The 25,866-nt window shown below is 48.6% G+C and overlaps 1 protein-coding gene across 2 annotated transcripts in view; it reads left to right on the forward strand.

Moving 5' to 3' along the window:
* The window catches only part of LOC147125086 (exocyst complex component 1-like), a 189,892-nt gene that overhangs the window by 47,751 nt on the left and 116,275 nt on the right, over window positions 1-25,866 (forward strand). For both annotated transcript variants that reach the window (XM_085997193.1, XM_085997183.1), the window contains one exon: window positions 24,578-24,777. In XM_085997193.1, the coding sequence (XP_085853319.1) occupies window positions 24,578-24,777 (200 nt within the window). The remainder of the gene's footprint in view (window positions 1-24,577; window positions 24,778-25,866) is intronic.

A 25,866-nucleotide genomic window follows, 5' to 3' on the forward strand; every position in this document is an offset into this window, starting at 1 on the left:
GATGTCAAAGCTTTAGAAAGGGTGCAGCGGATGCTACTAGAATGGTACCTAAAGTGAAAGACATCAGTTACGTGGAGAAACTGGGGTTGTTCTCCTTCGAGCAGAGAAGGTTAAGGGGAAATTTGATAGAGTTGTTCAAAGTCATGAAGGGTTTTGAGGAAGTAAATAAGGAGAAACTGTTTCCAGTGGCAGAACAGTCGGTACCCAGACAACACATGATTTAAGTTATTTGGCAAAAAAAGCAGAGGTGACATGAGGAAAATAAAATTACACAGCAAGTTGGTATGATCTGGAATGCACTGCCTGAAAGGGTTATGGCAGCAGATTCAATAATAACTTTCAAAAGGGAATTGGATAAATACTTGAAGTGGAAACATTTGCAGGGTTATGGGGAAAGAGCAGGGAAGTGGGACTAATTGGAGAGCTCTTTCAAAGAGCTGGCACAGGCACGATGGGTCAAATGTACTGTATTTGTTGCAGTTAGAAATAGTACATTGCCTACCTTCCAAGACATTTTCTGTAATTGTCAAGGAAGAAATAAAACCTTAAATTATAGCTTTAATTTTTTTAACAAATTACAGTGTATTGTGTTGATGTTTGCAGGCTTGTACGTCATTTTACATAGGTACAATATGTAAGACAGCCTTCTGTTGGCCAGAATCGGAGCACAGGAAATAGCAAGTATGCGTTTATTGCCATAATAATGTGTTTGAAGTATTTATCTAGCAGCATAAATATTTCAGCTTTTTGTTGCAGAGGAAGCTAGCTTGGGTGGAACCTGACTTGTTTCCTGTAGTACACACACTGAAAAGAATACTGCATTATATTTCCAATGCTCTTTTACAGGACTGATTTCATATTTTGAAAATCAAATTTTTTAGCCTGACTCTCTCTTTGTATAGTAATTTTCGTAAAGGAGAAGTATCTCATAAATGTGATTATTTTAAACAAAAAAAATTCCCGGTTGGAGATCCTTTTGGCATAGTCCTTGCACAGTGGATTCTTAGGACATATGCCTTGCAGTTTGGCTTTCTTCAGCTACTTCTAGTGCCCAATATCAAAATCAGCCACCGTAGCAACAGTAGACAAGCCCAAGTTACCTACACACTGCAGCAAGAATGTGCAATTATCTGGGATATTGCACCCTCTGAATTACATGTAGGTTTTTCACTATGTACCTATGTAACATCGGAAGGCAATTAGTATCTGCCATGCCAAACAATTCTTTAGTAGACAAAATTATCAAACAGGTTTAGTCACAGATAATCATTTTTACAGAAGCAAGCAGTAACAGCAGGTTACTGCCAACTAACAGCAACTTTGAACTGGTACATGAAAACATTAAACAGACAGGCCCATCAGTTGAGTTCCTTTGATTGGCTTTCTTTTCAAATGCTTCTTAAAAGAAAAGGACATTTGCTTCTCTGAAGCAAGTAGCTACCTACCTACTGGTTAGAATTTTCCTTCTCTCCTTGATACAAATAAACACTCACCTGCTGCTCTTGCCCTCACAACTATCATAAATAGCAGTCTGGGTTCAGCTGGTTACAACTGAAGGCCTTTCACTCTTCTGCTAATTGTTTCCATCTTTTCTCACTCCAGCTACTCTCTTCCACAAGAGCATCTCCACACCCTTCTTGAAACTTGATGCTTCTCCCTTTCGGCATGCCATCTAGATGATCTAGATAAAGAAGCCTCAAACAGCTGAAGAGCAGTTTACAGCAAAGAAGCACTATTTCCACAGGAAAAGATAGAATAGTACAGCACAGAAGGAAGCCAATTCTCTCGAAGAGCAATCCAGTTAGTCCCACTCCCCCACTCTTTCCCCTTATCCCTGCAACTTTTTCTCCTTCAAGTATTTATTCAATTCCCTTTTGAAGGCAACTATTGAATCTGTATCCACCACCCTATCAAGCAGTGCATTCCAAATCTTAAGCACTTGTTGCGTAAAACATTTTTTCCTCATGTTGCTGCTGGTTCTTTTGCCAATCACCTTAAATCTGTGCCTTCTCATTATCGCCCCTTCAGCCATTGGAAACAGTTTCTCTTTATTTACTCTACCTAAACACTTCATGATTTTGAACACCTCTATCAAATCCCCTCTTAGCCTTCTCTGCTCCAAGGAGAACAACCCCAGCTTCCCTAGTCTCTCCACATAACTGTAATCCCTCATCCCTGGAACCATTATAGTAAACCCCTTCTGTAGCCTCTCCAAAGCATTCATGTCCTTCCTAAAGTGTGGTGCCCAGAATTGGACACAATACTCCAGCTGGGGCCGAACTAGTGTTTTAGATCGATTTAGCATAACTTCCTGGCTTTTGTAATCCATGCCTCTATTTATAAAGCCCAGGATCCCATATGCTTTATTAACAGCTTTGTTAACCTGTCTCGCTACCTTCAAAGATGTGTGCACAATTACCCCCCGGTCTCTGTTCTTGCACCCCCTATAAAATTGTACCATTTAGTATGTATGGTCTCGCCTCATTCTACCTACCAAAATGTAGTACCTCACACTTCTCTGCGTTGAATTTAATCTGCCATGTGTCTGCCCATTCCACCAGCCTGTCTATGTCTCTTTGTTTTCTATCCCTTAGCCAATTTTGTATCCAAGCTGCTACTGTCACTTTTATCCCATGGGCATTAATTTTGCTAACGAGCCTAATATGTGGTACTATATCAAACACCTTTTGAAAGTCGATATACACAATATCAGCTGTACTGTCCTGATCCGCCGGGCTGAATTTTGCTGGCGTTGAGTGCAGGTTTGGAGGCAGGTCCGCTGTCAAAATAGCAAAGATTGACAGCAGGTAGGAAACCCACTGTCAACCCACCTCCACGCGAGTCTCCCAGGTGTCGGGTCTGTCTGCGCAGAACTGACCCGACACCAAGCGGCATGGAAGACAATTTAGTTAATTAAATGGCTTGTTAACAGCCAATTTAATGCTATTTTGAACCTACCTTGTAATTTTACGTGCTCCCCCACAGGTTACCCGCTGCTCGGGGAACACGCCAGCTCACCCTGGCATGAGCTGAGTGCTTTGATTTATCTGATAACCTGACAGCTGCAGAAGTGGTATAAAGGATACCATGTTGCAGATGTTCAGTTTCAGAGCTCAGAAACTGTTGGTTACTGCATTGTAAGACATATAGGGGGAAAAATTGAGTCTCGCCCCCTTTGGGGCGCTAACTTTGCCAGGGCGCTACTTTTAACGCCCTGAAAAAAACTAGCGCCCCCGCTGCCGAAATTCACCGGTAATGCCCCAAGAGGGAAGCAGGGTGCTACTGGAAGCGTCCCGCCTCCCTCTTGGTGTGCTGCGAGTGAATATCCGCTGCGGCACGTCGCACCGAGGTACTGCAGGCCTTCCTCCCCTTCTTAAAGGGGAGGGGCCTAGCGCAGTGCGACCCGGGGCTTAGCTGGGCCATCAGGGATCGGAGTGCTGGCAAAAGAGCCCAGCACTCGAGAAGTGCCGGGCTCATGGAGCGCAGCCGGCACTCCGCGGGGGTGGGGCTGCAGAGGAGGCCAGGGATGGCAGAGGGGGCAGGTGCTGGCAGGTGGCCAGCAACAAAAATGGCTGCCTGGCACCTCGCCTTTAATTTGCGCCGCCCTGGCCGCAGGTAGGCCCCCCTGACCCCGTCGGACATAGCGTCCGGCCGTAAGTCAGGGGGCGCTACCGAAGATCGAGGCCGGGGCATGAGCGGGGCGCTGCACGCGGCGATGACGTCATCACCAGTGGCGCAGCGCCGCGGGGCACTAACGGTTAGCGCCGCCACTAACCTCCCGCTCAATTTCTTAGGGTGCTCACGGGAGGCGCAAAGCAACCGAATGTTTAGGCCATAGAGCTTTCTTTAGCTTGCAAGTGTTTGGAGCCAACTCTCTCTCCAGTGGCAACTCATTGGAGCAACCTCTCTCACCATTGACAGATCGCTTCTGTCATCTCACCTGCAGCTGCCATCTATTCCAGCAACATCGGTGCCCTTGAAAAAATCATACCTTGGTCCTCTGAATCCTTCCACAATCAGCCGGAATATCAACATCACCAGGCACGCTAATATCACCAACAACAACACCAACCTTCTCCACCATCACCTGATGCTGCACAGGACACAGGGCATCAGCACCTGACCACATTGCTGCCCGGGAGGCCAGAGATGGCATCACCATGGCCAGATTTACTCCATTTGATGCTGTACACTCTGGCTGCCACATGATGCACCAGGTTGACTCCATCCCACACCAGCACCATAAAGCATCCCTATAATATCCAAGCCATTCCTTTCACACTCATCACAATAGCGGGGGGTGGTGGAGTTATGTCTCAACATTCACTGGTACTCACTAAAACACTTCTCAACGTGCGTACAGATCTGTCGAATAAGGTGAAGTCTTGAAAATATAGATTTCAATGTTGAACAACACATTAACAGAAGCTTCACATAAACATTGGCTAAACCTCTCAAGTGTCTACCCTTGTGTGTTGTTAGTTGGTGTGCTTGCAGTAGGATGAGGGTGAGTGTGAGGGGTGGCTAGTGAGATGGGGAAGTGATAATGTAGATAGAGAGGGATGGGTGGAGGGGCAAGGTAAGTTGGTGTGAGTAAGGATCTGCAGAAGTAGGGTAGGGAAGGCAGAGTGATGGGGATGTGATGAGTGGCACAGCAGGGTGAGTTTGAGTGTGGCTTTGCAGTAACGTTTTGTGATCTACTGAGATCATTGAAAGATTGGTGCCACTGCAGCCAGGGAATCCTGACGACATCCCTGCTTGTGTCCTCCTGTGCAATATGCAACCAGACTGCACTGATCTCCTGGGGAGGTCTCTTCCGCCCATGGGAAGGGAAGAGAATCTCCCTGCGTGCTGTGACTCCCTCTATAAGCATATGGAGGGAGTCATGCGTGAGCCTGGGTGCAGACGTGCACCGTTGTGCAGTACTTGTCAGTGTTTGCAGCACCTCAATGCTGTAGAACACTTGACAGCACAACTGTCAAAATCAATGTGGTCGTGGTCCCTTTAAGGAAACCGGCTGATGACGCATCATCAAATGACATCATCAGACCCGCTTCCTGTTAATTGGAAAGGAACCCCGTAGGGCGGGCTTAACCCCGTAGGGCGGGCTTAACAAGGCCAATCTACGGAAATTCATTTTCAGAGAGCGGCTGCAGACGGGAGCGGGTCCGGAACCCACCAACCAGTTCTCCCGCTGCCATCCCGCCTCCGCAGGGAAAATCCTGCACACCCTCTCTGTTACCTCATCAAAAAACCCGATCAAGTTAGTCAAACACGATTTGCCCTTAACAAATCTGTGCTAGCTTGCCTTTATTAGTCCACACTTGTCCAAGTAGCTGTTCATTTTCTTCCGGATTATTGTTTCTGAAAGCTTCTCCACCACTGACGTTTAACTGAATGCCCTGTAATTGCCAAGTTTATCCTTCTCCCTTTTTTGAACAGGGGTGTAACATTTGCAATCCTCCAGCCCTCTGGCACCACCCCTGTATCCAAGGTGGATTGGAAGATTGCGGCCAGCACCTCTGCAATTTTTACCCTTGCTTCCCTCAGCAACCTTGGCTGCATCCCATCCGGACTGGATGATTTATCCACTTTAATTAACGGCAGCCTTTCTAGTACCTCCTTATTATCTATTTTTATCTCACCTAGTATCCCAGCAACCTCTTCATTTACCATAGCTTTGGCAAAGTCCTCTTCCTTGGTACCAACAAAACTCATTCAGTAACTTAGCCATGCCTTCTGCCTCTGCTAATAGTTCTCCATTTTGGTCCCTAATTGGTCCCACTGCTCCTCTGACAACCCTAGGGAGCTAGGAAAGAGATTAAAAAGCAGGACCTCAAAGGTCTGAGACCAATGTCCTCGTGGAGGGGTTAGCTAGTGCTGCTGGGGAGGGTTTAAACTAATTTGGCAGGGGATGGGCACCAGGATGTAGCATTAAAAAGGAGAAACAATGTGCACAAAGGATGGGGGGAGACAAATAGCACTAGAGTAAGAAATAGTATGGAATTAGGTGGGGTCATACTAAGAGAATACAAGAAGATCTAAGATAGGTTTACAGTGCATGTGTGTGAATGCACGAAGTGTGGTAAATTAGGTTGGTGAGCTGCAGGCACAATTAGCCACATGGGAATATGATGTCGTGGCGATAACGGAGACCTGGCTCAAAAAAGGGCAGGATTGGGTACTAAATATTCCTGGATATAAGATGTTTAGGAAAGAAAGGGAAGGGAAGAAAGGAGGTGAAGTGGCAGTATTGATGAAGGAGAATATTACAGTGCTGGAGAGAGGATGTCCTGTAGGAGTCAAGGACAGAATCTATTTGGTTAGAGTTAAGAAACAATAGAGGTGCCGTTACACTACTCGGTGCCATTACACTACTAGGCCACCAACTAGTGGGAAGGATATAGAGGAGCAAATTTGCAGGGAAATTACAGAGAGGTGCAAGAACTATGGAGTAGTGATATATATACTAATATAGATTGGGATAGTAATAGTGTAAAGGGCAGTGGGGGGGAATAATTTCTAAAGTGTGTTCAGGAGAACTTTCTTGATCAGTACGTTTTCGGCCCAAAGAGGAAAGAGGCATTGCTGGATCTGGTTCTGGGGAATGAGGTGGGTCAACTGGAGCAAGTGTCGGGTGAACATTGAGGGAACAGTGATTATAGGGTCATAAGGTTTAGATTAGCTATGGAAAAGGACAGGGAGCAATCTACAGTTTAAAAAAAAACTTAATTGGAGGAAGACCAATTTCAGTGGATTGAGATTGGATCTGGCCTGAGTAAATTGGAATCAAAGATTGGCAGCAAAACTGTAATTAAACAGTGGGCTGCCTTTAAAGAGGAGTTGGTTCGGGTACAGTTGAGGTACATTCCCACAAGGGAGTAAGGAAGGGCAACCAAAGTCAGAGCTCCTTGGATGACGAAAGAGATAGAGTAAGATGAAGCAGAAAAAGGGGGCATATGACAGATGTCAGGTTGAGAATACAAGTGAGAACCGGGCTGAATATTGAAAGTTCAGAGGGGAAGTGAAAAAGGAAATAAGAGGGGCAAAGAGAGAGAATAGATTGGCAGGTAACATAAAAGGGAATCCAAAAGTCTTCTATAGGCATATAAATAGTAAATGGGTACGAAGAGGAAGAGTGGGGCCAATTAGGGACCAAAATGGAGACCTACGCATTGAGGCAGAGGGCATGACTGAGGTACTAAATGAGTACTTTGCATCTGTCTTTACCAAGGAAGAAGATGCTGCCAAAGTCATAGTGAAAGAGGAGGTAGTTGAGATACTGGATGGGATAAAAATTGATAAAGAGGAGGTACTAGAAAAGCTGGCTGTACTTAAAGTAGATAAGTCACCAGGACCGGATTAGATGCATCCTAGGATGCTGAGGGAAGCAAAGGTAGAAATTGCAGAGGTACTGGCCATAATCTTCCAGTCCTCCTTTGATACGGGGGTGGTGCCAGAGGACTGGAGAATTGCAAATGTTACACCCTTGTTCAAAAAAGGGTGTAAGGATAAACCCAGCAACTACAGACCAGTCAGTTTAACCTCGGTAGTGGGGAAGCTTTTAGAAATGATAATCCGGGACAAAATTAACAGTCACTTGGACAAGTATGGATTAATTAAGGAAAGCCAGCATGGATTTGTTAAAGGCAAATCGTGTTTAACTAACTTGATTGAGTTTTTAGATGAGGTAACAGAGGGGATTGATGAGGGCAGTGCGGTTAATGTGGTGTACATGGACTTCCAAAAGGCGTTTGATAAAGTGCCACATAATAGGCTTGCCAGCATAGTTGAAGCCCAAGGAATAAAAGGGACAGTGGCAGCATGAATATGAAATTGGCTAAGTGACAGGAAACAGAGAGTAATGGTGAACGGTTGTTTATTGGACTGGAGGAAGGTACACAGTGGTGTACCTTTTGTTCTTTCATCCCCTCCCCCATTCCCCAGCCGCTAAACTTGCTTTAAAATCTGTTCCTTTTCCTTCTTGTTTCCAGTTCTGACAAAAGGTCTTCGACCTGAAACGTTAACTCTGTTTCTCTCTCCACGGATGCTGCCTGGCCTGCTGAGTTTTTCCAGCACTTTCTGGTATTTCAGATTTCCAGCATCCGCAGTATTTTGCTATTGTACACAGTGGTGTTCCCCAGGGGTCGGTACTAGGACCACTGCTTTTTGTGATATATATAAATGACTTGGACTTGGGTGTACAAGGCTCAATTTCAAAATTTGCAGATGCCACAAAACTTGGAAGTATAGTGAACAGTGAGCAGGATAGTGATAGACTTCAAGAAGACATAGACAGGCTCGTCGAATGGGCGGACATGTGGCAGATGAAATTTAATGCAGAAAAGTAAAGGGTACAACTCTAAAGAGGATGCATGAACAGAGAGACCTGGGAGTATATGTGTACAAATTGTTGAAGGTGCCAGGGCAGGTTGAGAAATTTGCTGGAGTTCTTTTGAGGATGTAATGAGCAGGGTGGATAAAGGGGAACCAGTGGATGTTGTGCAGTTGGATTTCCAGAAGGCATTTGATAAGGTGCCACATAAAAGGTTACTGCACAAGATAAGAGCTCACAGGGTTGGGAGTAATATATTAACATGATGAATAGAGGATTGGCTAACTAACAGAAAACAGAGAGTTGGGATAAATGGGCCATTTTCCGGTTGGCAAATGGTAACTAGTGGGGTGCTACAGGGATCAGTGCTGGGGCCTCAGCTATTTACAATCTATATTAATGACTTGGATGAAGGGACCGAGGCCTAGAAATTCATTGACGCCACTTTTGGGGCGCTAAAGTGGGGCGTCCGCTAAAGTTTGCAGCCGCCGCCAAATCTAGGCCACTTCTCCGATATTCATTAGCTTCGCCCTACTAGTTCGGGCGAGCGCTAAAACTGCTGTTGGACGCCTCTCTTTGGGCGCTAAGCCGGAGGTGGTGATCGATAGTGCCGAGGCCGGGCGCAGCGCAGGTGCGGCCATCTCGTGACTGACAGCAGACACCCTGGCGCCGGCCAGCTCTTAAGGGGGAAGGGTCGACTGTGTCTGCTGCCACGCCCTGGATAGTGGAGCCCTCCAGCTAGGCCTGAACACTGCTGCTGGACCCAAATAGCGCCTGAAGACATGGAGAAGGCCCGTGAACGTGCGCAGCGCTTCTCAGAGCGTGATCTGAGTGTGCTGCTTGCTGCTGTGGAGAAGAGGCGCCATGTTTTGTACCCGGACAATGGCAAGAAGGCGACGGTCCGCGTCTACAGGAGAGCCTGGAGGCATGTCGCCAGCAAGCTGTCAGCCAACAGCGACGTCCCCAGGACCGGTGCCCAATGCCGCAAAAAGTTAAATGACCTCACACGCATTGTCAGGGTGAGTACCCTTTCCAATGACCTCCTCATCCTTGCATGTGCACCTCACATTATGGGCAAAGGGACCTGAAAGCTCTAATGGCCAGCCTTCATCCAGCAGCTATGGCACAGGCATGAGCATCAATTGCACATTCTGCACTGAACACACTGGCCAAGCTATTCCACCATGGGAGGCAGTGCACACCAGATCATGGCGACACACTGGCCAGGCTATTCCACCATGGGAGGCAGTGCACACCAGATCATGGCGACACACTGGCCAGGCTATTCCACCATGGGAGGCAGTGCACACAAGATCATGGCGACACACTGTACTTAGAGGCCGTCCTTTCTCTTGCAGGCCAAGCTGGCGAATAATCGCAAGAGCCGAACTGTGACCGGGGGAGGACAACCCCATATCCAGCCACTCACCGACCTGCAACATCGCGTGGAGCGCCTCATGGGTGGCCGGGTGATTGGGCCCGCTGCATGTGGAGATGCCGACCCTGTTCTGGGAAGCAATGGTAAGGACATCACCTTTTGCACCTCTCTCGTCCCACTTGCGCATCAGATCTACATCCTTTGCCACTGTCCGACCAATGCGCTGAATGCCACCACTCATGCATCCCGCACTGACGCCCTCTCCTCACTCTAAAGCTACTCTTGTGCCTTCCTGCTTTCAGATGGTCAAGAGGAGGTCCCTCAACTTGCCAGTGACAGACCCTCTGAGGAGGAGCAGGAGGAGGAGCAAGAGGAAGGCGGCCCATCAGGGGAACCCTCAGCCGCGGCCACCCAGGCCAATGTAGGGGACACGTCTTCCCTGGAGGGCAGCGTGGCGGAAGTGTCGAAGGGGAGGGGAGCTCCTGGGACCTGCGTGCTGCAGAAAGGCGGGAGGGGGGTGGAAGCTCGGCGGCCTTCTCCCCAGAGGGGGGATGCGTCGGAGGGGAGTCCAATTGCTGGGCCCAGCGGCCTCCAGCAACGCAGGAAGGGTCGGCCAGCTCGGCGGCCTTCTCCCCAGAGGGAGAGTCCGGCCTCCAGTCAGGAGATGCTCTTCGCCGAGGAGATGGAACGCCTCGAAGACTTGTCCGCGGACTCGGAGCGCCGGCACACGGAGCTCATGGCGGCAGTGGCACGGTTGCCTGAGCCCATCGATTCCCTCTCTCAGAGTGTGGCCGAGTTCGGGCCCTTAGAGGCCACCAGTCGGGCGGAATACCGGGCAGATCTTTCAGCGACTGGCCAGGTGATTAGTGGTGCCGTCCAGTCACTGGCTGCTCTGCTGCGGTCAGTGAACAGGTCAACACGGGCACTCACTGCCACACTCGCTGTGTCAGCCAGGCATCGCCAGGGCACCCGGTGCGCTGCAGCAGCACATCGGTCTGTCCCTCGGCAGATTGGTGCGCATGCTGCAGTGCTGGCCCGGGCGAGTGCCAGTGTCTCAGGCGACCAGCGAGCGCCTGCCATCCACCAGCCGCCACTGCCACTCCCCCAGTGGAGCTGCCAGGAGCTGCTGCAGCGACTGATGCTGGCCAGCCACAGCTGCAGCAATCAACAGCCGGCCGCTCGACGCCCAGACCTCGACTAGGCCGACCCCCAAGGGCATCTGCCGTCACGACATGTGCCCCTCAGGAGCCTGCCCCCAGCCTTGCAGCAGCCAATGGCCTTACTTTGAGGCGGAGCAGCAGGGCGGGCAGGGGCCACCCAAAGATGGCCAAGGCATCGCCCTAGCGGGCCAAATAGTCGAATGTGTGGCCATTTGTGTTTGTTTCTTGAGGCCGAGAATTGGATGTTTGTTTTTTGAAGGCCGATGATGTGATGTTTGTTTTGGACGAAGGCCGAGAATGACGGCCATTTTAGTTGCCCTATTTTGTTAATCCTCCCCAGGTTGTGGGAGCGAGTAATGTGTTTGAGTGTTTTTTGGGGGTTTCCTCTGTTTTTGGTTTTCATGTGGGAAGGGCCCAGAGTTTGTACAATAAAGCATTTTATTTATTCACATTGTCCATGTTTGATCTTTGAAGTGTTTGTTGCCTTAACCGGCTGAGGGCTTGCGGAGCGGCTGCAATCATGTTCTATCATTGGCACAAGCCATTCCCTGACAGGGGGCCTAGAAGTGACGTTCAATAAGCCGACGACAGGCGGCCCTTGGACCTTGTGCGTCCCTCCTGGGCTGGTACTCCTCGTCCTCGTCGTCCCCATGCTCCTCCTGCTCCTCCTCCTGAGGTGGTGGTCCAACGTGAGGTGGCAGTGCCTGAGTCCTGCGGATAGCCAGGTTGTGCAGCATGCAGCAAACGACGACGAATTGGGAGACTCGATCCTGCGAATACTGGAGGGCTCCCCCGGAGCGGTCGAGACAGCGGAACCGTTGCTTGAGCACGCCGATTGTTTGTTCTATGAGGCTCCTCGTCGCTTGATGGCTCTCGTATGCCTCTTCAGCAGGGGTCGTGGGCGCGCGGAGCGGGGTCATGAGCCAGGTACACAAAGGATAGCCTTTGTCCCCGATAAGCCATCCTCTTGGGGGAGGCTGTGCCTGGAACATGTCAGCCACAGTTGTCTGTCGCAGGATAAAGGCATCGTGGCTGCTGCCTGGAAAGCGGGCATTGACAGCTAGGATGCGCTGCCTGTGGTCACACACCAGCTGTACATTGAGGGAATGGTAGCCCTTCCGGTTGCGGTAATCCTCGGCATGCTCAAGAGGTGCCCGCAAAGCCACATGCGTGCAGTCAATGGCGCCCTGCACCATGGGGAAGCCCGCTATTCTTGCAAACCCCACTGCACGCTGCTGCTGCTTGTCCAGGGTCATGGGGAAGGAGATGAATTGATGTCTCCTTCTGAAAAGGGCTTCGGTCACCTGGCGGATGCAGCAATGCACGGCGAACTGGGAGATGTTAGCGATGTCCCCAGTAGCGGATTGGAAGGAGCCGGAGGCATAGAAGTTGAGAGCCACCGTCACCTTCACTGCCACCGACAGAGACGTCCTGCGCATCAGCTGTGGCTGCAGATCTCTCTGAAGCAGCCGGCAGATGTCTGCAACCACCTCCCTTCGGAATCGCAGCCTCCTAACACACATCGCGGCAGACATGGTCAGATAGGAGGTCTGCTGGCGGTATACCCTGCGTGGGTCAGGCCTCAGTTGGCAACGCCTGTTGCCCCCTCTGCATCTAGCCAGGGCTGCCACTCTCTCACGGCGTCTGTAAGCCCTTCTGGCATAAGGCTGAAATTCAGCGTTGCCACCCAATGCAGCCCCCATTATATGCTGGCAAACACTGAGCTCTGAATGATGGCTAAGATAATTGGTAAGCCATGGCCTGAGCCAAAAATACCTGTCCAAGTGTTGGTCCAAACCAGTAAACTCTCTTCCTTGGTCTCTGTCCAAAAAACCGTTGCACAAGAGTGAATGCTGCAAAATGGCTGGCCTTTATACTGCTGGGTAAGTGCCCTTTAATTAGCGCTCCCCCCCGGCCCGGCTGGCCTGTGTACCGTTCCACTTCACAGTCGCTCGGGACGCCCGGCGCACAATGGGCCGGCGTGAGTGAAGTTCCGGTTTGGGGCGCACAAAGGGCGTTGCACTATTAAATGACGTCATGATCTGCGCGCGCAGCAGGGCGCGCGCTAAGACTTTGCGCCGGCGCTAAATGTGTCCTGAAGTTGGGGAGAGGCGCAGATCGCGCTGCGCCCGGGCGATAAGCGCCTAGCGCTCGAGATCTACTCCCCCTAAGGCGCTAACGGCTGGCGCGCCCAACTGAATTTCTAGGCCCGAGTGTAATGTAGCCAAATTTGCTGATGATGCAAAGCTAGGTGGAAAAGCAAGTTGTGAAGAGGACACACAGAATCTGCAAAGGGATATAGACAGGCTAAGTGAGTGGGCAAACATTTGGCAGATGGAGTATAATGTGGGAAAATGTGAGGTTACCCACTTTGGTAAGAAAAATAAAAAAGCAAATTATTATTTAAATGGAGAGAGATTACAAAATGCTGCAGTAAAGAGGGACCTAGGTGTTCTTGTGCATGAAACAAAAAGTTAGCATACAGGTACAGCAAGTAATCAGGAAGGCAAATGGAATGTTGGCCTTGGTTGGAGTCTAAAAGCAGGGAAATCCTGCTACAACTGTACAGGGTATTGGTGAGATCACACCTTGAGTACTGTGTACAGTTCTGATCTCCTTATTTAAGGAGATATATGCTTGCATTGGAGGCAGTTCAGAGAAGGTTCACGAGGTTGATTCCTGAGACGAAGGGGTTCACTTATGAAGAAAGGTTGAGCAAGTTGGACCTATATTCATTGGAGTTTAGAAGAATGAGAGGTGATCTTATTAAAACATATAAGATACTGAGGGGGCTCAACAAGGTAGAGGCAGAGAAGATGTTTCCTCTCATGGGGGAATCTAGAACTAGGGGGCATAGTTTCAGAATAAGGGATCACCCATTTAAAACTGAGATGAGGAGGAATTTCTTCTGAGGGTCGTAAATCTGTGGAATTTTCTGCCCCAGAGAGCTGTGGAGGCTGGATCATTGAATATATTTAAGGTGGAGGTAGACAGATTTTTGAACAATAAGGGAGTGATGGGTTATGGGTGCGGGCAGGGATATGGAGCTGAGCCCAAGATCAGATCAGCCATGATTTCATTAAATGGCGGAGCAGGCTCGAGGGGCCAAATGGCCTACTCCTGCTCCTATTCCTTATGTTCTTATGAAAGCGGTTAAAAAAGCATACGGGATCCTTGGCTTCATAAATAGAGGCATAGGGAGAAATTTGGTTGGTTAGCGCCTGAGGGGGTGCTAATGGGTTTGCGGTGGGGCGTGGTGAATCTAACGCCGCACGTGAAATTTACCCACGATTTAGCGCTGCCGATAATATGTAGCGCCTACGCCTGGCCTGGCTGGATGACGGGCAGTGACAAGGGCAATGGCGGAGTGGCAGCAGGAATGCTGTCATCCTGAGAGAGGACAGCAGGTTCCTGCTCGACTGCCACTCCCCCGAGTCAGCACCTCAGCATCCCTACCAATCTGCTAGAGCACAGATTGCTGGCCTGCTGCGATACCTTGAGATCCTCATTGGACTGTGGTGGACCCAGCAACAATGGCAGCAGTCAGAGCTTGCGTGGCATCAAGCTGAGACTGCATGAGAGCAGTCTGAGACTCGTTGGCAGCAACCATTGATTGCATTACAGCACTAAGACGTTGCCTGGCTTCCGCCTGTGCTGCAATGGATGCTGCCACATCGCCCATGACATGCGGCGTGAGTTCTGGTTCCCCTTGGTCTCTCAGGGAGTCCACCATCGTTTGCAGACTGCCAAGGATGGGCTCCATAGTATGCGCAGAGCTCTGTGCAATGTTGGAGCTGGACTCCTCCATGCTCCTTACCATTGCCGAGAGGCTCTCGGGCACCCTTGCCATTGCACCTATGATTTCCATGTGCATGCCCATCACCCTTCTTGTGAATGCCTCCCCATTGAGGTCCTCATCTGAGTCCTGTGCAGCAGAACTCGCGCACGAACTCTCCCTCCGGGGAGCTGACTCCTGAGCTACCCTTTCCCCTGGCCTTGCTGCAGCCCACTCGTCCCCGGTGCATCACCCAGTGCAGACCCTTCTAATAAACTTGCCTCTAAACATCGCGTAGTCTCAGTATCTGAGGTGGTGCCTGCGGGTGAGACATGCAGTGACGCGGTGCTTTCTTCCTCCTCCTCCTCTTCTGCTGCCTCACTTCTCACTGGGAAGCTCAGGGACAGGCTGGTCATCTGGTTGCTGATTACCTGAAAGCATAAAGGCACAAGACTCGTGTTCAGGTGCGGGCAGGGGGGCAGGAAGGGAGCAAGGAATGCAGACAGTATCATGAGCTTCAAAGTGGGAAAGGCTTGTGCTGTGAGGGGGAAGTGGGATGAGAGAAGGACAGGGGATGAACATACCATTGTTGCCCGCAAGGGGGTCAATGTCACCGACGGCCATGGCACCCACCACCTGGCGCCCACTGACTCGACACTCGTTCCTCTAGGTCCGAAAGCTGTTGGATGTCCGCTTCACCCCGCCTGTTCGTTGCTTGGCCTGCAAGAGAAAGGAAAGTGTGAGTGAGTGTGCAGCTATGTGTTTGTGAGATGTGCCTGCCGCAGTTGAATAGCTGTGATTGTAGGCAAGGTGTGAGATGTGGATGTGAATTTTAACAGGTGGAGATGCTTGGTGGATGAGTGGTGGGGTTTTGGTGGTTTGTGCAGTGTGTACAGATTGAGGTTCAGATGCTGGCATGTAGGACTTATTGAAGCATGTACTCACCCTGACCACCCGAGTGAGGTCGTTGAATTTTTGCGGCACTGTGTGAGGGTCCTGAGGATCACACTGCTGGCCAAGACGTACTGGGTCACTTTCCTCTACATTGCCCTTAAGATCTGGGGAAATGGTCAGGAACAGCACTGGCCTCCTTTCCACTGCCGCCTCCAATGCCTGGTCACTGAAACGGCGAGCTGTCTGCCTGGGACTGGGATCAGCCATTCGGATCAGAGGTGTAGCTGCAGAGGTACTTGGAGGTCGCCTTAAGAGCCAGCAATGTTGAGAATGAGGTTGTGCAGAATGATTGAACCTCCCCTTTAAGAACTGGAAGGAGCCAGTGTGAATGCTGAGTCCCGATTGGAGTGCACCTGAAATTGGTTAGTGCTCTCCTGTTAGCACCTCGCTCTCAGAAGTTAGCACCCTAAGTTAGGAGTGTAACGCTTGATTTAACGCTCCACTTCTCTCTTGGGTGCTAACAATGAATTTTGCGGGAGTCGACAATGATTAGCGCTTGGTGCTAATTCTTCAACTTTTTTCATTTTAGCGCCTCAATCGGGACGATACCGAATTTCTAGCCCTGTACAAAAGCAAGGAAGTTATGATGAACCTTTATAAAACAGTGGTTCGGCCTCAACTGGAGTATTGTGTCCAATTCTGGGCACCGCACGTTAGGAAGGATGTGAAGGCCTTAGAGAGGGTGCAGAAAAGATTTACAAGAATGGTTCCAAGGATAAGGGACTTCAGTTTCGTGGATAGACTGGAGACGCTGGGGTTGTTCTCCTTAGAGCAGAGAAGATTGAGAGGAGATTTGATAGAGGTGCTCAAAATTATGAGGGGTCTGGATAGAGAGAAACTTCCCATTGGCAGAAGGGTCGAGAACTAGATGACACAGATTTAAGGTGATTGGCAGAAGAACCAAAGGCAACATGAGGAAAAACTTTTTTACTCAGCGAGTGGTTAGGATCTGGAATGCACTACCTGAAAGGGTGGTGGAGGCCGATTCCGTCATGGCTTTCAAAAGTGAATTGGATAAGTACCTGAAGGAAAAAAATTTGCAGGGCTACGGGGAAAGGACGGGGGAGAGGGGCTAGCTGAAGTGCTCCTTCAGAGAGCTGGCATGGGCTCGACAGGCCGAATGGTCTCCTTCTCTGCTGTAACCATTCTGTGGCCGGGATTTTGCTCACCTCGGTGGATCCGGGGCGGGCAATGTCAGTGGCGGGTCGCGACCCCGCTGCTGGCTCCATCCCACTGCCTAAAATTAATTTATATCGATAGGGCTTGTTAAGCCCACCCAGCACATTTCCAGGTCCAATTAGAGGAAGCTGGTCTGGTGGCATCATTCATGACGCGTCATCAGCCGATTTCCTTAAAGGGACCTTGGCCAACTTTCTTTTGACATTTGTGCTGTCAGTGTTCTACAACATTGGAGTGCTGCAAACACTGACAATGCACAGCAGCAGTGGGCTGCATCCAGGTTCTCCAATGACTCCCTCCATATGCTTATGGAGAGAGCCAGAGCATGCTGGGAGGTCCGATGGGCGGATGACACCTCCCCAGGAGACCTAAACAGCCTGGTTGAACATTGCACAGGACGGCACAAGCGGAGATGTCATCAGGAGGACCTGGGTGCAGTGCCGCAACCGTTTCAATTATCTAATTAGATCACGAAACGTTAGTACAAAGCCACACTCAACCTCATCCTGCTGTTCCTCTCATCACATCCCCATCGCTCTGCCTTCCCTACCCTACTCCTGCCCATCCTTACTCATACCAACTTACCTTGCACCTCTACCCATTGACATTATCACATCCCCATCTCACTAGCCACCATTCACACTTACCTCATCCTACTGCAATCATACCAACTAACAACACACAAGGGTCGCACTTGGATGTTTTATCCAATGTTTATGTAAAGTTTTTTTAAATGTACTGTCAGACATTGATATCTTTATTTTCAACACTTCGTGCTCTTGGACAGATTTGTGTGCAGCTTTGGAAGTGGCTTAGTGAGTTGCAGTGAATGGTGAGACATAACTGTAGCCCCCGCAATGGTGATGAATGTGAAAGGAATGGCTTAGTCATTGTAGGAATGCTTTATGGTGTTGGTGTGGTGCGCTGCCAAACTGGTGCATCATGTGGCAGCCAGGGTGTACAGCGTAAAGTTAACTAAATCTTGTCATAATGAGGCCTTCCCTGGCCTCCTGGGCAGCCATGTGCTCGGGATGCCCTCTGTCCTGTGATTGCAGAGAATGTTGATGTTGGGGCTCATCGTGGTCCGATTCTGAGGACCAATGTGAGGCCGTATAAACAGCACCCATGCTGATGGAATAGATGGCAGGTGAAGTTCAGATGACGGAAGCGATCTGTCGATGGTGAGAGAGGTAATGAGGTGAGACTGGATGGAGATTTGTGGGAAGACTTCCAGCATGCTGAATCTGTTGTGGAAATGCAGTGAGGAACAGCTTGTGGCCGAGGAAAGTAGTCTCTGTCCGGTGGGAGCTTTTACTGTACATTTGAAGCTGTCAAATAATCAGCTGGAGCAATGGCCACTGAACCCCCGCCTCAGGTTGACAGATGTGGTCACCGAACTACGTGGTTCCCGTGGCCATGAATTTAAAAGTAAAAAGTAATGTTAACAAAAAGCCCGTCAAAGGTCTGGTAAGTACATTACAATTAGTTTAATTGGGTCGCCCGCTGTTGCTTGTCGGGTCTGCTCAGCGCTGACAGACCAGACATTGGGAAAGGCGCATTGCGGCAAGTTGACAGTGGGTTAAAAAAAACTTTCCCACCCAACCCACCACCGATCCCGCCCGCTGACACCCCGGAAAATTCCGGCCTATGATTCTTTTACTGTTAATATGCTGATAGAAGACCTTTAGATTCCCTTTTATGTTAGCTGCCAATCTATTCTCGTATTGTCTCTTTGCCCCTCTTATTTCCTTTTTCATTTCTCTGTACTTTTTATATTCAGCCTGATTCTCAAGCTAACATCTGTAATACTCCCCCTTTTTCCGCTTCATCCTACTCTCTAACTCCTTCGTCGTCTAGGGAGCTCTGGCTTTGGTTGCCCTCCCTTGTAAGGATGTACCTAGACTGTGCCTGAACTATCTCCTCTTTAGAGGCCACCCATTGCTCCATTGGTCACCCACAACAAGAGGGAGAAGGGGTGAAAACCTGAACTGGCTGCAGGGAGGGAGATGCAATGCAGATCTTGGGGCAAAGAATAGCCAGAAGCATCAGAGATGGCGACGCTGGCGCAAACCCACAGCAGGGTGTCTGCTTTTATTACAACAATCTCTCATTCCTCTCACTATCCTGCATGTAGACTGTGTTGCACTTTGGTGCTGTCCAGCACTGGCAGTCATCCACTGCTTTGTTAACTGTTACCTCCATAGTAGCCATTGTCCCTTCTCTTGGTTCTCCTCATCCTTCGGCAGATCAAGCAGTAGCCTTGGAAGGAGGGATCCCTCCTGATCAAACACTGCCTCTTCAAAGCACCAGTTCAGAGATCGGCACACCAGTTGGAATAGATAGTGCGGTAGCACAATGGGATTTGCACAGCATTTAGGAGCAGAAGCAGAGGCAGTTGAAAGGGAAACCCAGGACATCGTTTGCCTGAGGGCAAGCCTGGGTCCTAGCTCTGTTATGGAGGATCAAGTTGCAGACCTCAGAGGCCCAGCACCAGCAGTTGTTGGCGGTATTAGACTGCTTGCCTAGGAGTTACCGCAACATGTCTGAGACTATGGAGGCTGCGGCATTCTGGCCAGTGGCGCATGCAGTCTGCAGTCTTTCATGGAGTGTTGGTCATCTCTCTTTACCCTGCAGCCAGGATCTCTACAGGAGTCTGTCATCAGCTCGGGGAACTTGGATGAAAGCTCAGACTGGCATCATTCAGTCGCTAGCCTCCTCAGCATCACTAGCTTCAAAATGCTGGTGGAACACATTGATTTGGAATTTCAACGCGTTGCTGATCTCCTACGGTCTGCTTTCCTGCAGATCAATAGGAATGTGGTCCTGTAGGCCTATGGGAGTGGCAGTGGCTCAATAGGAGTGACCCATGTTGCCCTTTCTCATGGTGCATGAAAGTCATGAAGGAGAATGCTTAAGAAGATCATGATGGGGTAACACTGTATTGAAATTATTCTGTAATTCCAGTCTGAGAAGGCATTAAAATTATAACAGTCTAACTGTGCAGTTTGTCTGTTGCAAGCGTTACAATGAGCTTCCAGCTTTCAATGGCAGGTGGTAAATGGTGATCAGCGTCTTGAGAGGTTACAAGACGAGGTTATGAAGGATGCAGCAGACGACCACAATACAGAAGTCACGATGGGGTCAGTATTGAAGGAAACCCCCACATTTATCCTGGCACCTGAAATGCTGTTTCAACACACCAATCGATTAATGTCCTTCCACAGCTATCATTGTACTGGTGTTTGTGGCTGCCAGACCGGTGTCATCCGCAATGGTCATAATGGGTAGGCCTTGTCCCTTAATAGCCATCCTTGGACTTGCTGCTCTTGGTCAAAATGTGCAGAGATGTTGGACTGACACAGGATGAACGCATTATGGCTGCTAAGGGTACCGTGCACACACTTGCATAATTCGTAGACAATGGTCACATGCCAGCTGCATATTGACAGTACCCCTTCCTGTTCATAAAAGGTGCTGGCTCATATGATGCCATAGAATGTTCTGGCCTCCAGCTGTCTCCATCTTCACTCCCTCATTCACCTGGGCTTTCTGTTGCCTGGCTTTACTTGCTCACCATCCCGGTCTCTATTACCATACTTTCCTTGAACTGGTTTCTCAAAATTAAATGGGTAGTTAATTGGATAATTCGAAGAGAAAGGAGGAAAGGTTAGTGAGGAGATGCAATGGCAATGAGCAGCAGGTGGATGGGAAGCAAGAGTGACCATGAGGGATTGTAGGAAGCTGCCAAGGACTGCAGGCCATACTCTCCCCATAATACTGTTCCTGTCACAAATTTAATCCATCACACACTCAGTCCGGAATTTTCCGGGGTGGAAGCGGGCACGATTGGTGGCGGGTCGGGTGGGAAAGTTGTTATTTTTGACAGCGGGTCAGGATCCCGTTGCCATCCCGGCCATGTGCCTTTCCCCCAGGCACGTCTGTCATCGCAAAGCCGACCTGCAGCAGCGGGCGACCCAATTGAAATCATTATCAGGTCGTTTACAGGCACTTAAGAGCCTTTTTTCACTTTTTAAATTTCCCTTCATGGCCACAGGATTCACACAGCTCGTGAACCACCTCTGTCAATATGAGGCGGGAGTTCTGTGGCCATTGCTCCAGCTGATTATTTGACAGCATTAAATGTACAGTAAAAGCTCCCACCTGACAGATGATCACTTTCCTCCGGCTGTTGCTCAGTCCATTTCCAGCACAGATTCTGCAGGCTGTGAGTGTTTCCAGCAAAGTCTCCATCCTGTGTCTCCTCATTGGAAGAACTCTCTCACCATTAACAGAATGCTTCTGTCATCTGTACTTCACCTGCCATCTATTCCATCAACATGAGTGCCATTTATACTGTCTCACCTTGGTCCTCAGAATCCGACCACGATGAGCACCAACAACAACACCAACCTTCTCCGCAATCACCTGATGATGCACACCCAAGCACATTGCTGCCCAGGAGGCGAGGGATGGCCTCATCATGACCAGATTTGGTTAACTTTACGCTGTACATCCTGACTACTGCATGATGCGCCAGGTTGGCACCATCCCACACCAACACCATAAAGCATCCCTACAATGCCCAAGCCATTCCTTTCACACTCATCACCATTGCTGGGGGTACCGTTATCTCTCATCATTCACTGCAACTCACTAAGTCACTTTCAAAGGTGCACACAAATCTGTCCAAGATCGGAAAGTGTTGAAAATAAAGATTTTTATGTTTGACAGTACATTAACAGAAACTTTACATAAACATTGGATAAAACACCCAAGTGCCTACCCCTTGTGTGTTGTTAGTTGGTATGATTGTACTAGGATGAGGGTGAGTGTGAAGAGTGGCTAATGAGATGGGGATGTGATAATGTAGCTAGAGAGAGAGGGATGGGTGGATGTGCAAGGTATGTTGGTGTGAGTAAGGATGTGCAGGAGTAGGGGAGGGAAGGCAGAGTGATGGGGATGTGATGAGAGGCACAACAGGATGCAGCTGAGTGTGGCTTTGTACTAACGTTTCCTGATCTAATGAGATCATTGAAATGTTTGTAGCACTGCACCCAGGTCCTCCTGAACACATCCCTGCTTGTGACGTCCTCTGCAATCTGCAACCAGTCGGTGTTGGTCTCCTGGGGAGTTATCTTCCACCCATCGGAAAAGAAGAGGGCCTTCCTGCGTGCACTGACTCCCTCCGTAAGCATATGGAGGGAGTCATTGGAGAACCTGGATGCAGCCTCTGTGCAGTCATTGTCAGTGTTTGCAGCACTCCAATACTGTAGTGCACCGACTGCACTATGTTAGATTAAACTACAAATGTAATGTGGCCCTGGTCCCTTTAAAGATCCCGGCTGAAAACGCGTCATGAATGACGTCACCAGACTCACTCCATCTCATTGGGTCGGGTAATGTGCTGAGCTGGTTTAATAGGCCCCATTAAGGTAAGTTCATTTTCAACAGCGGGATGGAGCCAGCAGCGGGGTCGTGACCCGTCACGGACCCCGCCTGCACCGGACCCGCCCAGGTAGGCAAAATTCCGGCCTCGATATTTGTTTGGTTGAAATAAGTACTAACATTTGTTAAATTACCAATCACTAATTTTTGACCAACAGAAGTGTGATGTTGTGAAGTGTGGCACTTATTGAAGGGGAAGGACAATGGGTCTACACAAGAATGAGTTGTGAGCATTTAAACAGACCAAGGAACTGTAATCATGTTGGGGACAAGGGAGCCAGAGCACAACAAGCAGAAATAATTTACAAACCTTATAAAGATTGTTTCATTTGTCCAATCAATGCATAATAAACAGACTTTATTCATTTGGTCAAATAATTGACCCGGGTAGCTGCATATTTGTTAAAACTTATGTAAACTAGAATTCACATTTTGTGGAGAGAACGAGCTAAAGGGGATTCTTCCAGCTTTATTCCCCAGGATGTTTGCTGCACTCACTGTCAGATTTGTATTGCAGTCTGTAAATTAAAACCTGTTGTACTGTTTGTATAGTAACCAGGGCATTGAATACTCTACTCATATTTTCATATAATGAATGAATAAAGAAATGGATAAGGTATGTTCATAAGGCTCTTTGCCTGCATTACAACAATGATTAGCTTTAAATGTACTTCATTGGCGGTGAAGCGCTTTAGGATGTTCTAAGGACATGAAAGGCATTATGTAAATACATATTCCTTCTTTCCCTGTAATCATTAGTTTTGATGTCGTTCAAAACAATGAATGTCGTCTTCTTAGGCAGTCCCTCAGAACCGAAGATGACTTGCTTCCACATTAAAAATGAGTTCTCAGGTGACTGATGAGTCCAATGCGGGACCTATAGTCTCTGTCACAGGTGGGGCAGACGTTGGTCGAAGGGGCGGGTGGGTGGGGTGCTTGGGTTGACATGCGCTCCTTCCGCTGTTTGCGCTTGGCTTCCGCTTGCTCCCGGTGAAGAGGCTCGAGGTATTCAGCGCCTTCCCGGATGCTTCTCCTCCACTTTGTACGGTCTTGGGCCAGGGATTCCCAGGTGTCAGTGGGGATGTTGCACTTTTTCAAGGAGGCTTTGAGGGTGTCCTTGAAGTGTTTCCTCTGCCCACCTAGGGCTCTCTTGCTGAGTCGGAACTCCGAGTAGAGCGCTTGTTTTGGGAGTCTCGTACCGGGCATGCGGACGATGTGACCCGTCCATCGGAGCTGAATGAGCATGGTCAACGCTTCGATGCTGGGGATGTTGGCCTGAGCGAGAACACTGACGTTGGTGCGCCTATCCTGCCAATGGATTTGCAGGATCTTGCGGAGGCAGCGTTGGTGGTACCTCTCCAGTGCTTTGAGGTGCCTGCTGTACATGGTCCATGTCTCTGAGGCATACAGGAGGGCGGGTATTACTACTGCTCTGTAGACCATGAACTTGGTGCTGGGTTTGAGGTCCTGGTCTTCAAACACTCTCTTCCTCAGGTGACCGAAGGCTGCACTGGCACACTGAAGGTGGTGTTGGGCTTCGTCATCGACGTCTGCCCTTTTTGACAGTAGGCTCCCGAGGTATGGAAAGTGGTCCACATTGTCCAAGGCCTTGTCATGGATTTTGATAATCGGGGGGCAGTACTGTGTGGCAGGGGCAGGTTGGTAGAGGACCTTTGTCTTACGGATGTTTAGTGTAAGGCCCATGCTCTCGTATGCTTCGGTGAAGGTGTTAACGATGGTTTGGAGTTCGACCTCCGAGTGTGCGCAGACACGAGCGTCGTCTGCATACTGTAATTCGACGACAGAGGAAGGGACGACCTTGGATCTGGACTGGAGGCGACGGAGGTTGAACAGTTTCCCATTTGTTCTGTAAATTAGCTCCACTCCAGCAGGGAGCTTACTGAGGGTGAGATGGAGCATTGCAGCAAGTAAGATCGAGAAGAGCGTTGGTGAGATGACACAGCCTTGCTTGACCCCGGTCCGTACATGAATTGGGTCTGTGGTGGAACCGTTGGTCAGGATCACGGCTTGCATGTCGTCGTGAAGCAGACGGAGGATGGTGACAAACTTTTGAGGGCAGCCAAATTTGAGCTTAAGTGCTCAAATGAAGCTCTAGCAGATTACAGTAATCATGAGTTATAATCCTATAACCCACTCAGCTATTTTTATTGTTTTAGTCTTTGATTTTCCATTGGTGAGCTTTTGCTTTTCGGTTTCACCTGCACATTTCCAATCTGTTCAGTTAAGATTTACAGTGTGGATTTGCATCAAGTAATAAGATTGGGTTTGAATGATAACATTTTTGGCTCCATAACATAATGGGAAGAAATAAAATTATTATTGCATTCCAGAAAGCCTACGTCCTCCAGTGGAACAGCGAGCAAGTGAGCCAATTGAAGAGGAGGAGGAAGAAGAGATCGGTGTTTATCAAGAACTGACATCAAAAGAGGCATTTGACATTGAGAAATTAATGGAACAGTTTGATCAGTCTATTTCCAATTCAGAAGCTTTTGCAGAAAAAATGAGCAAAGATCTCCACGTTTTAGATGAGGTAATTAAAAAAAAACTTGTCGTCCAAAATCACAAATGTAGTTGCTAAATGTTCCACTCCGATTCAATGGTCATTTGGTTTTCTGAAACCATTAGATCTCCAAAAAGGAATGGACACAGTTTTATTTATTAATAAATAGATTGTGCCTTTGTGTAGTTTAGTAATTGAATTACTACTTGACTGTTTTGATTGAATGACTTTTGTTTACAGACTTGCTAAATGAAATTTAATTTTCATGTTCTGTGTAATATAGGTGAAGTAGAGCAGTATTGTTTTAGTGGATGCCATTTAATATAAACAAATGGATGAACCTTGTGTACACTTTGTTACTTGGTGCACAAAACACTCACAAATAACTACTACTTTCAATAATTCTACAATACATGGTCAAAAGTAAGATGTGGACATATGATCCTGGAAATTAGTTGCTGATATTAATGAACAAATGTTTAATTGCTTTGTATGACATTCCTCAGTTTGCTATTTTAAAGCAAGCATTAACTTATTTTATTTTAAATGAGATATGACCCCCCACTAACACAGTGGACAGAAAATATGATCCGAACATATTAACCATTTATCCACTAATATTACCAGCAGTAAATTGTAGGTTAATGTAATATAGAATGACTGCATAATGTGCTAAAGGCAGGACTAATTAATAACCCAACTATGCACAGACATGTAGCTGTGTTAATTTTGGCATGATTGTGTTGGTACTTAGGATGGGTTTAAAGTGCCATGTAATTAAGTTTAAATGTAGGTACAGAAAATTGCATAGAAAGAAACCTCATTCCTGAAAGAATAAGATTACCCTCTTGTGTTAACTGAACATGCTTTGTAACCTTAGGAAGACAAAATACAGGAAACTTTCTGGTATCCGGCACTGACGGGACCGAGCTGGTGCCGTTAGATCAAAACTGCCGTATAAACCAGTGCTAATGTTAAAACATACAGAGCTTTTCAGCTCCGTGTGAATCAACAAACCCTGTTGCTTAGCAACAGCTTCAAAACAGTCGGCTGCAGCTGCAAGCGTCTCTAGCTGAAGCTGTTGCTTAGCTACAGACCTTGCAGAGCCTGACTGGGGAA

This window comes from Somniosus microcephalus, chromosome 1 (genome assembly GCF_052327205.1).
Source record: "Somniosus microcephalus isolate GS21.2 chromosome 1, FLI_Smic_1.0, whole genome shotgun sequence".
Taxonomy (NCBI): domain Eukaryota; kingdom Metazoa; phylum Chordata; class Chondrichthyes; order Squaliformes; family Somniosidae; genus Somniosus; species Somniosus microcephalus.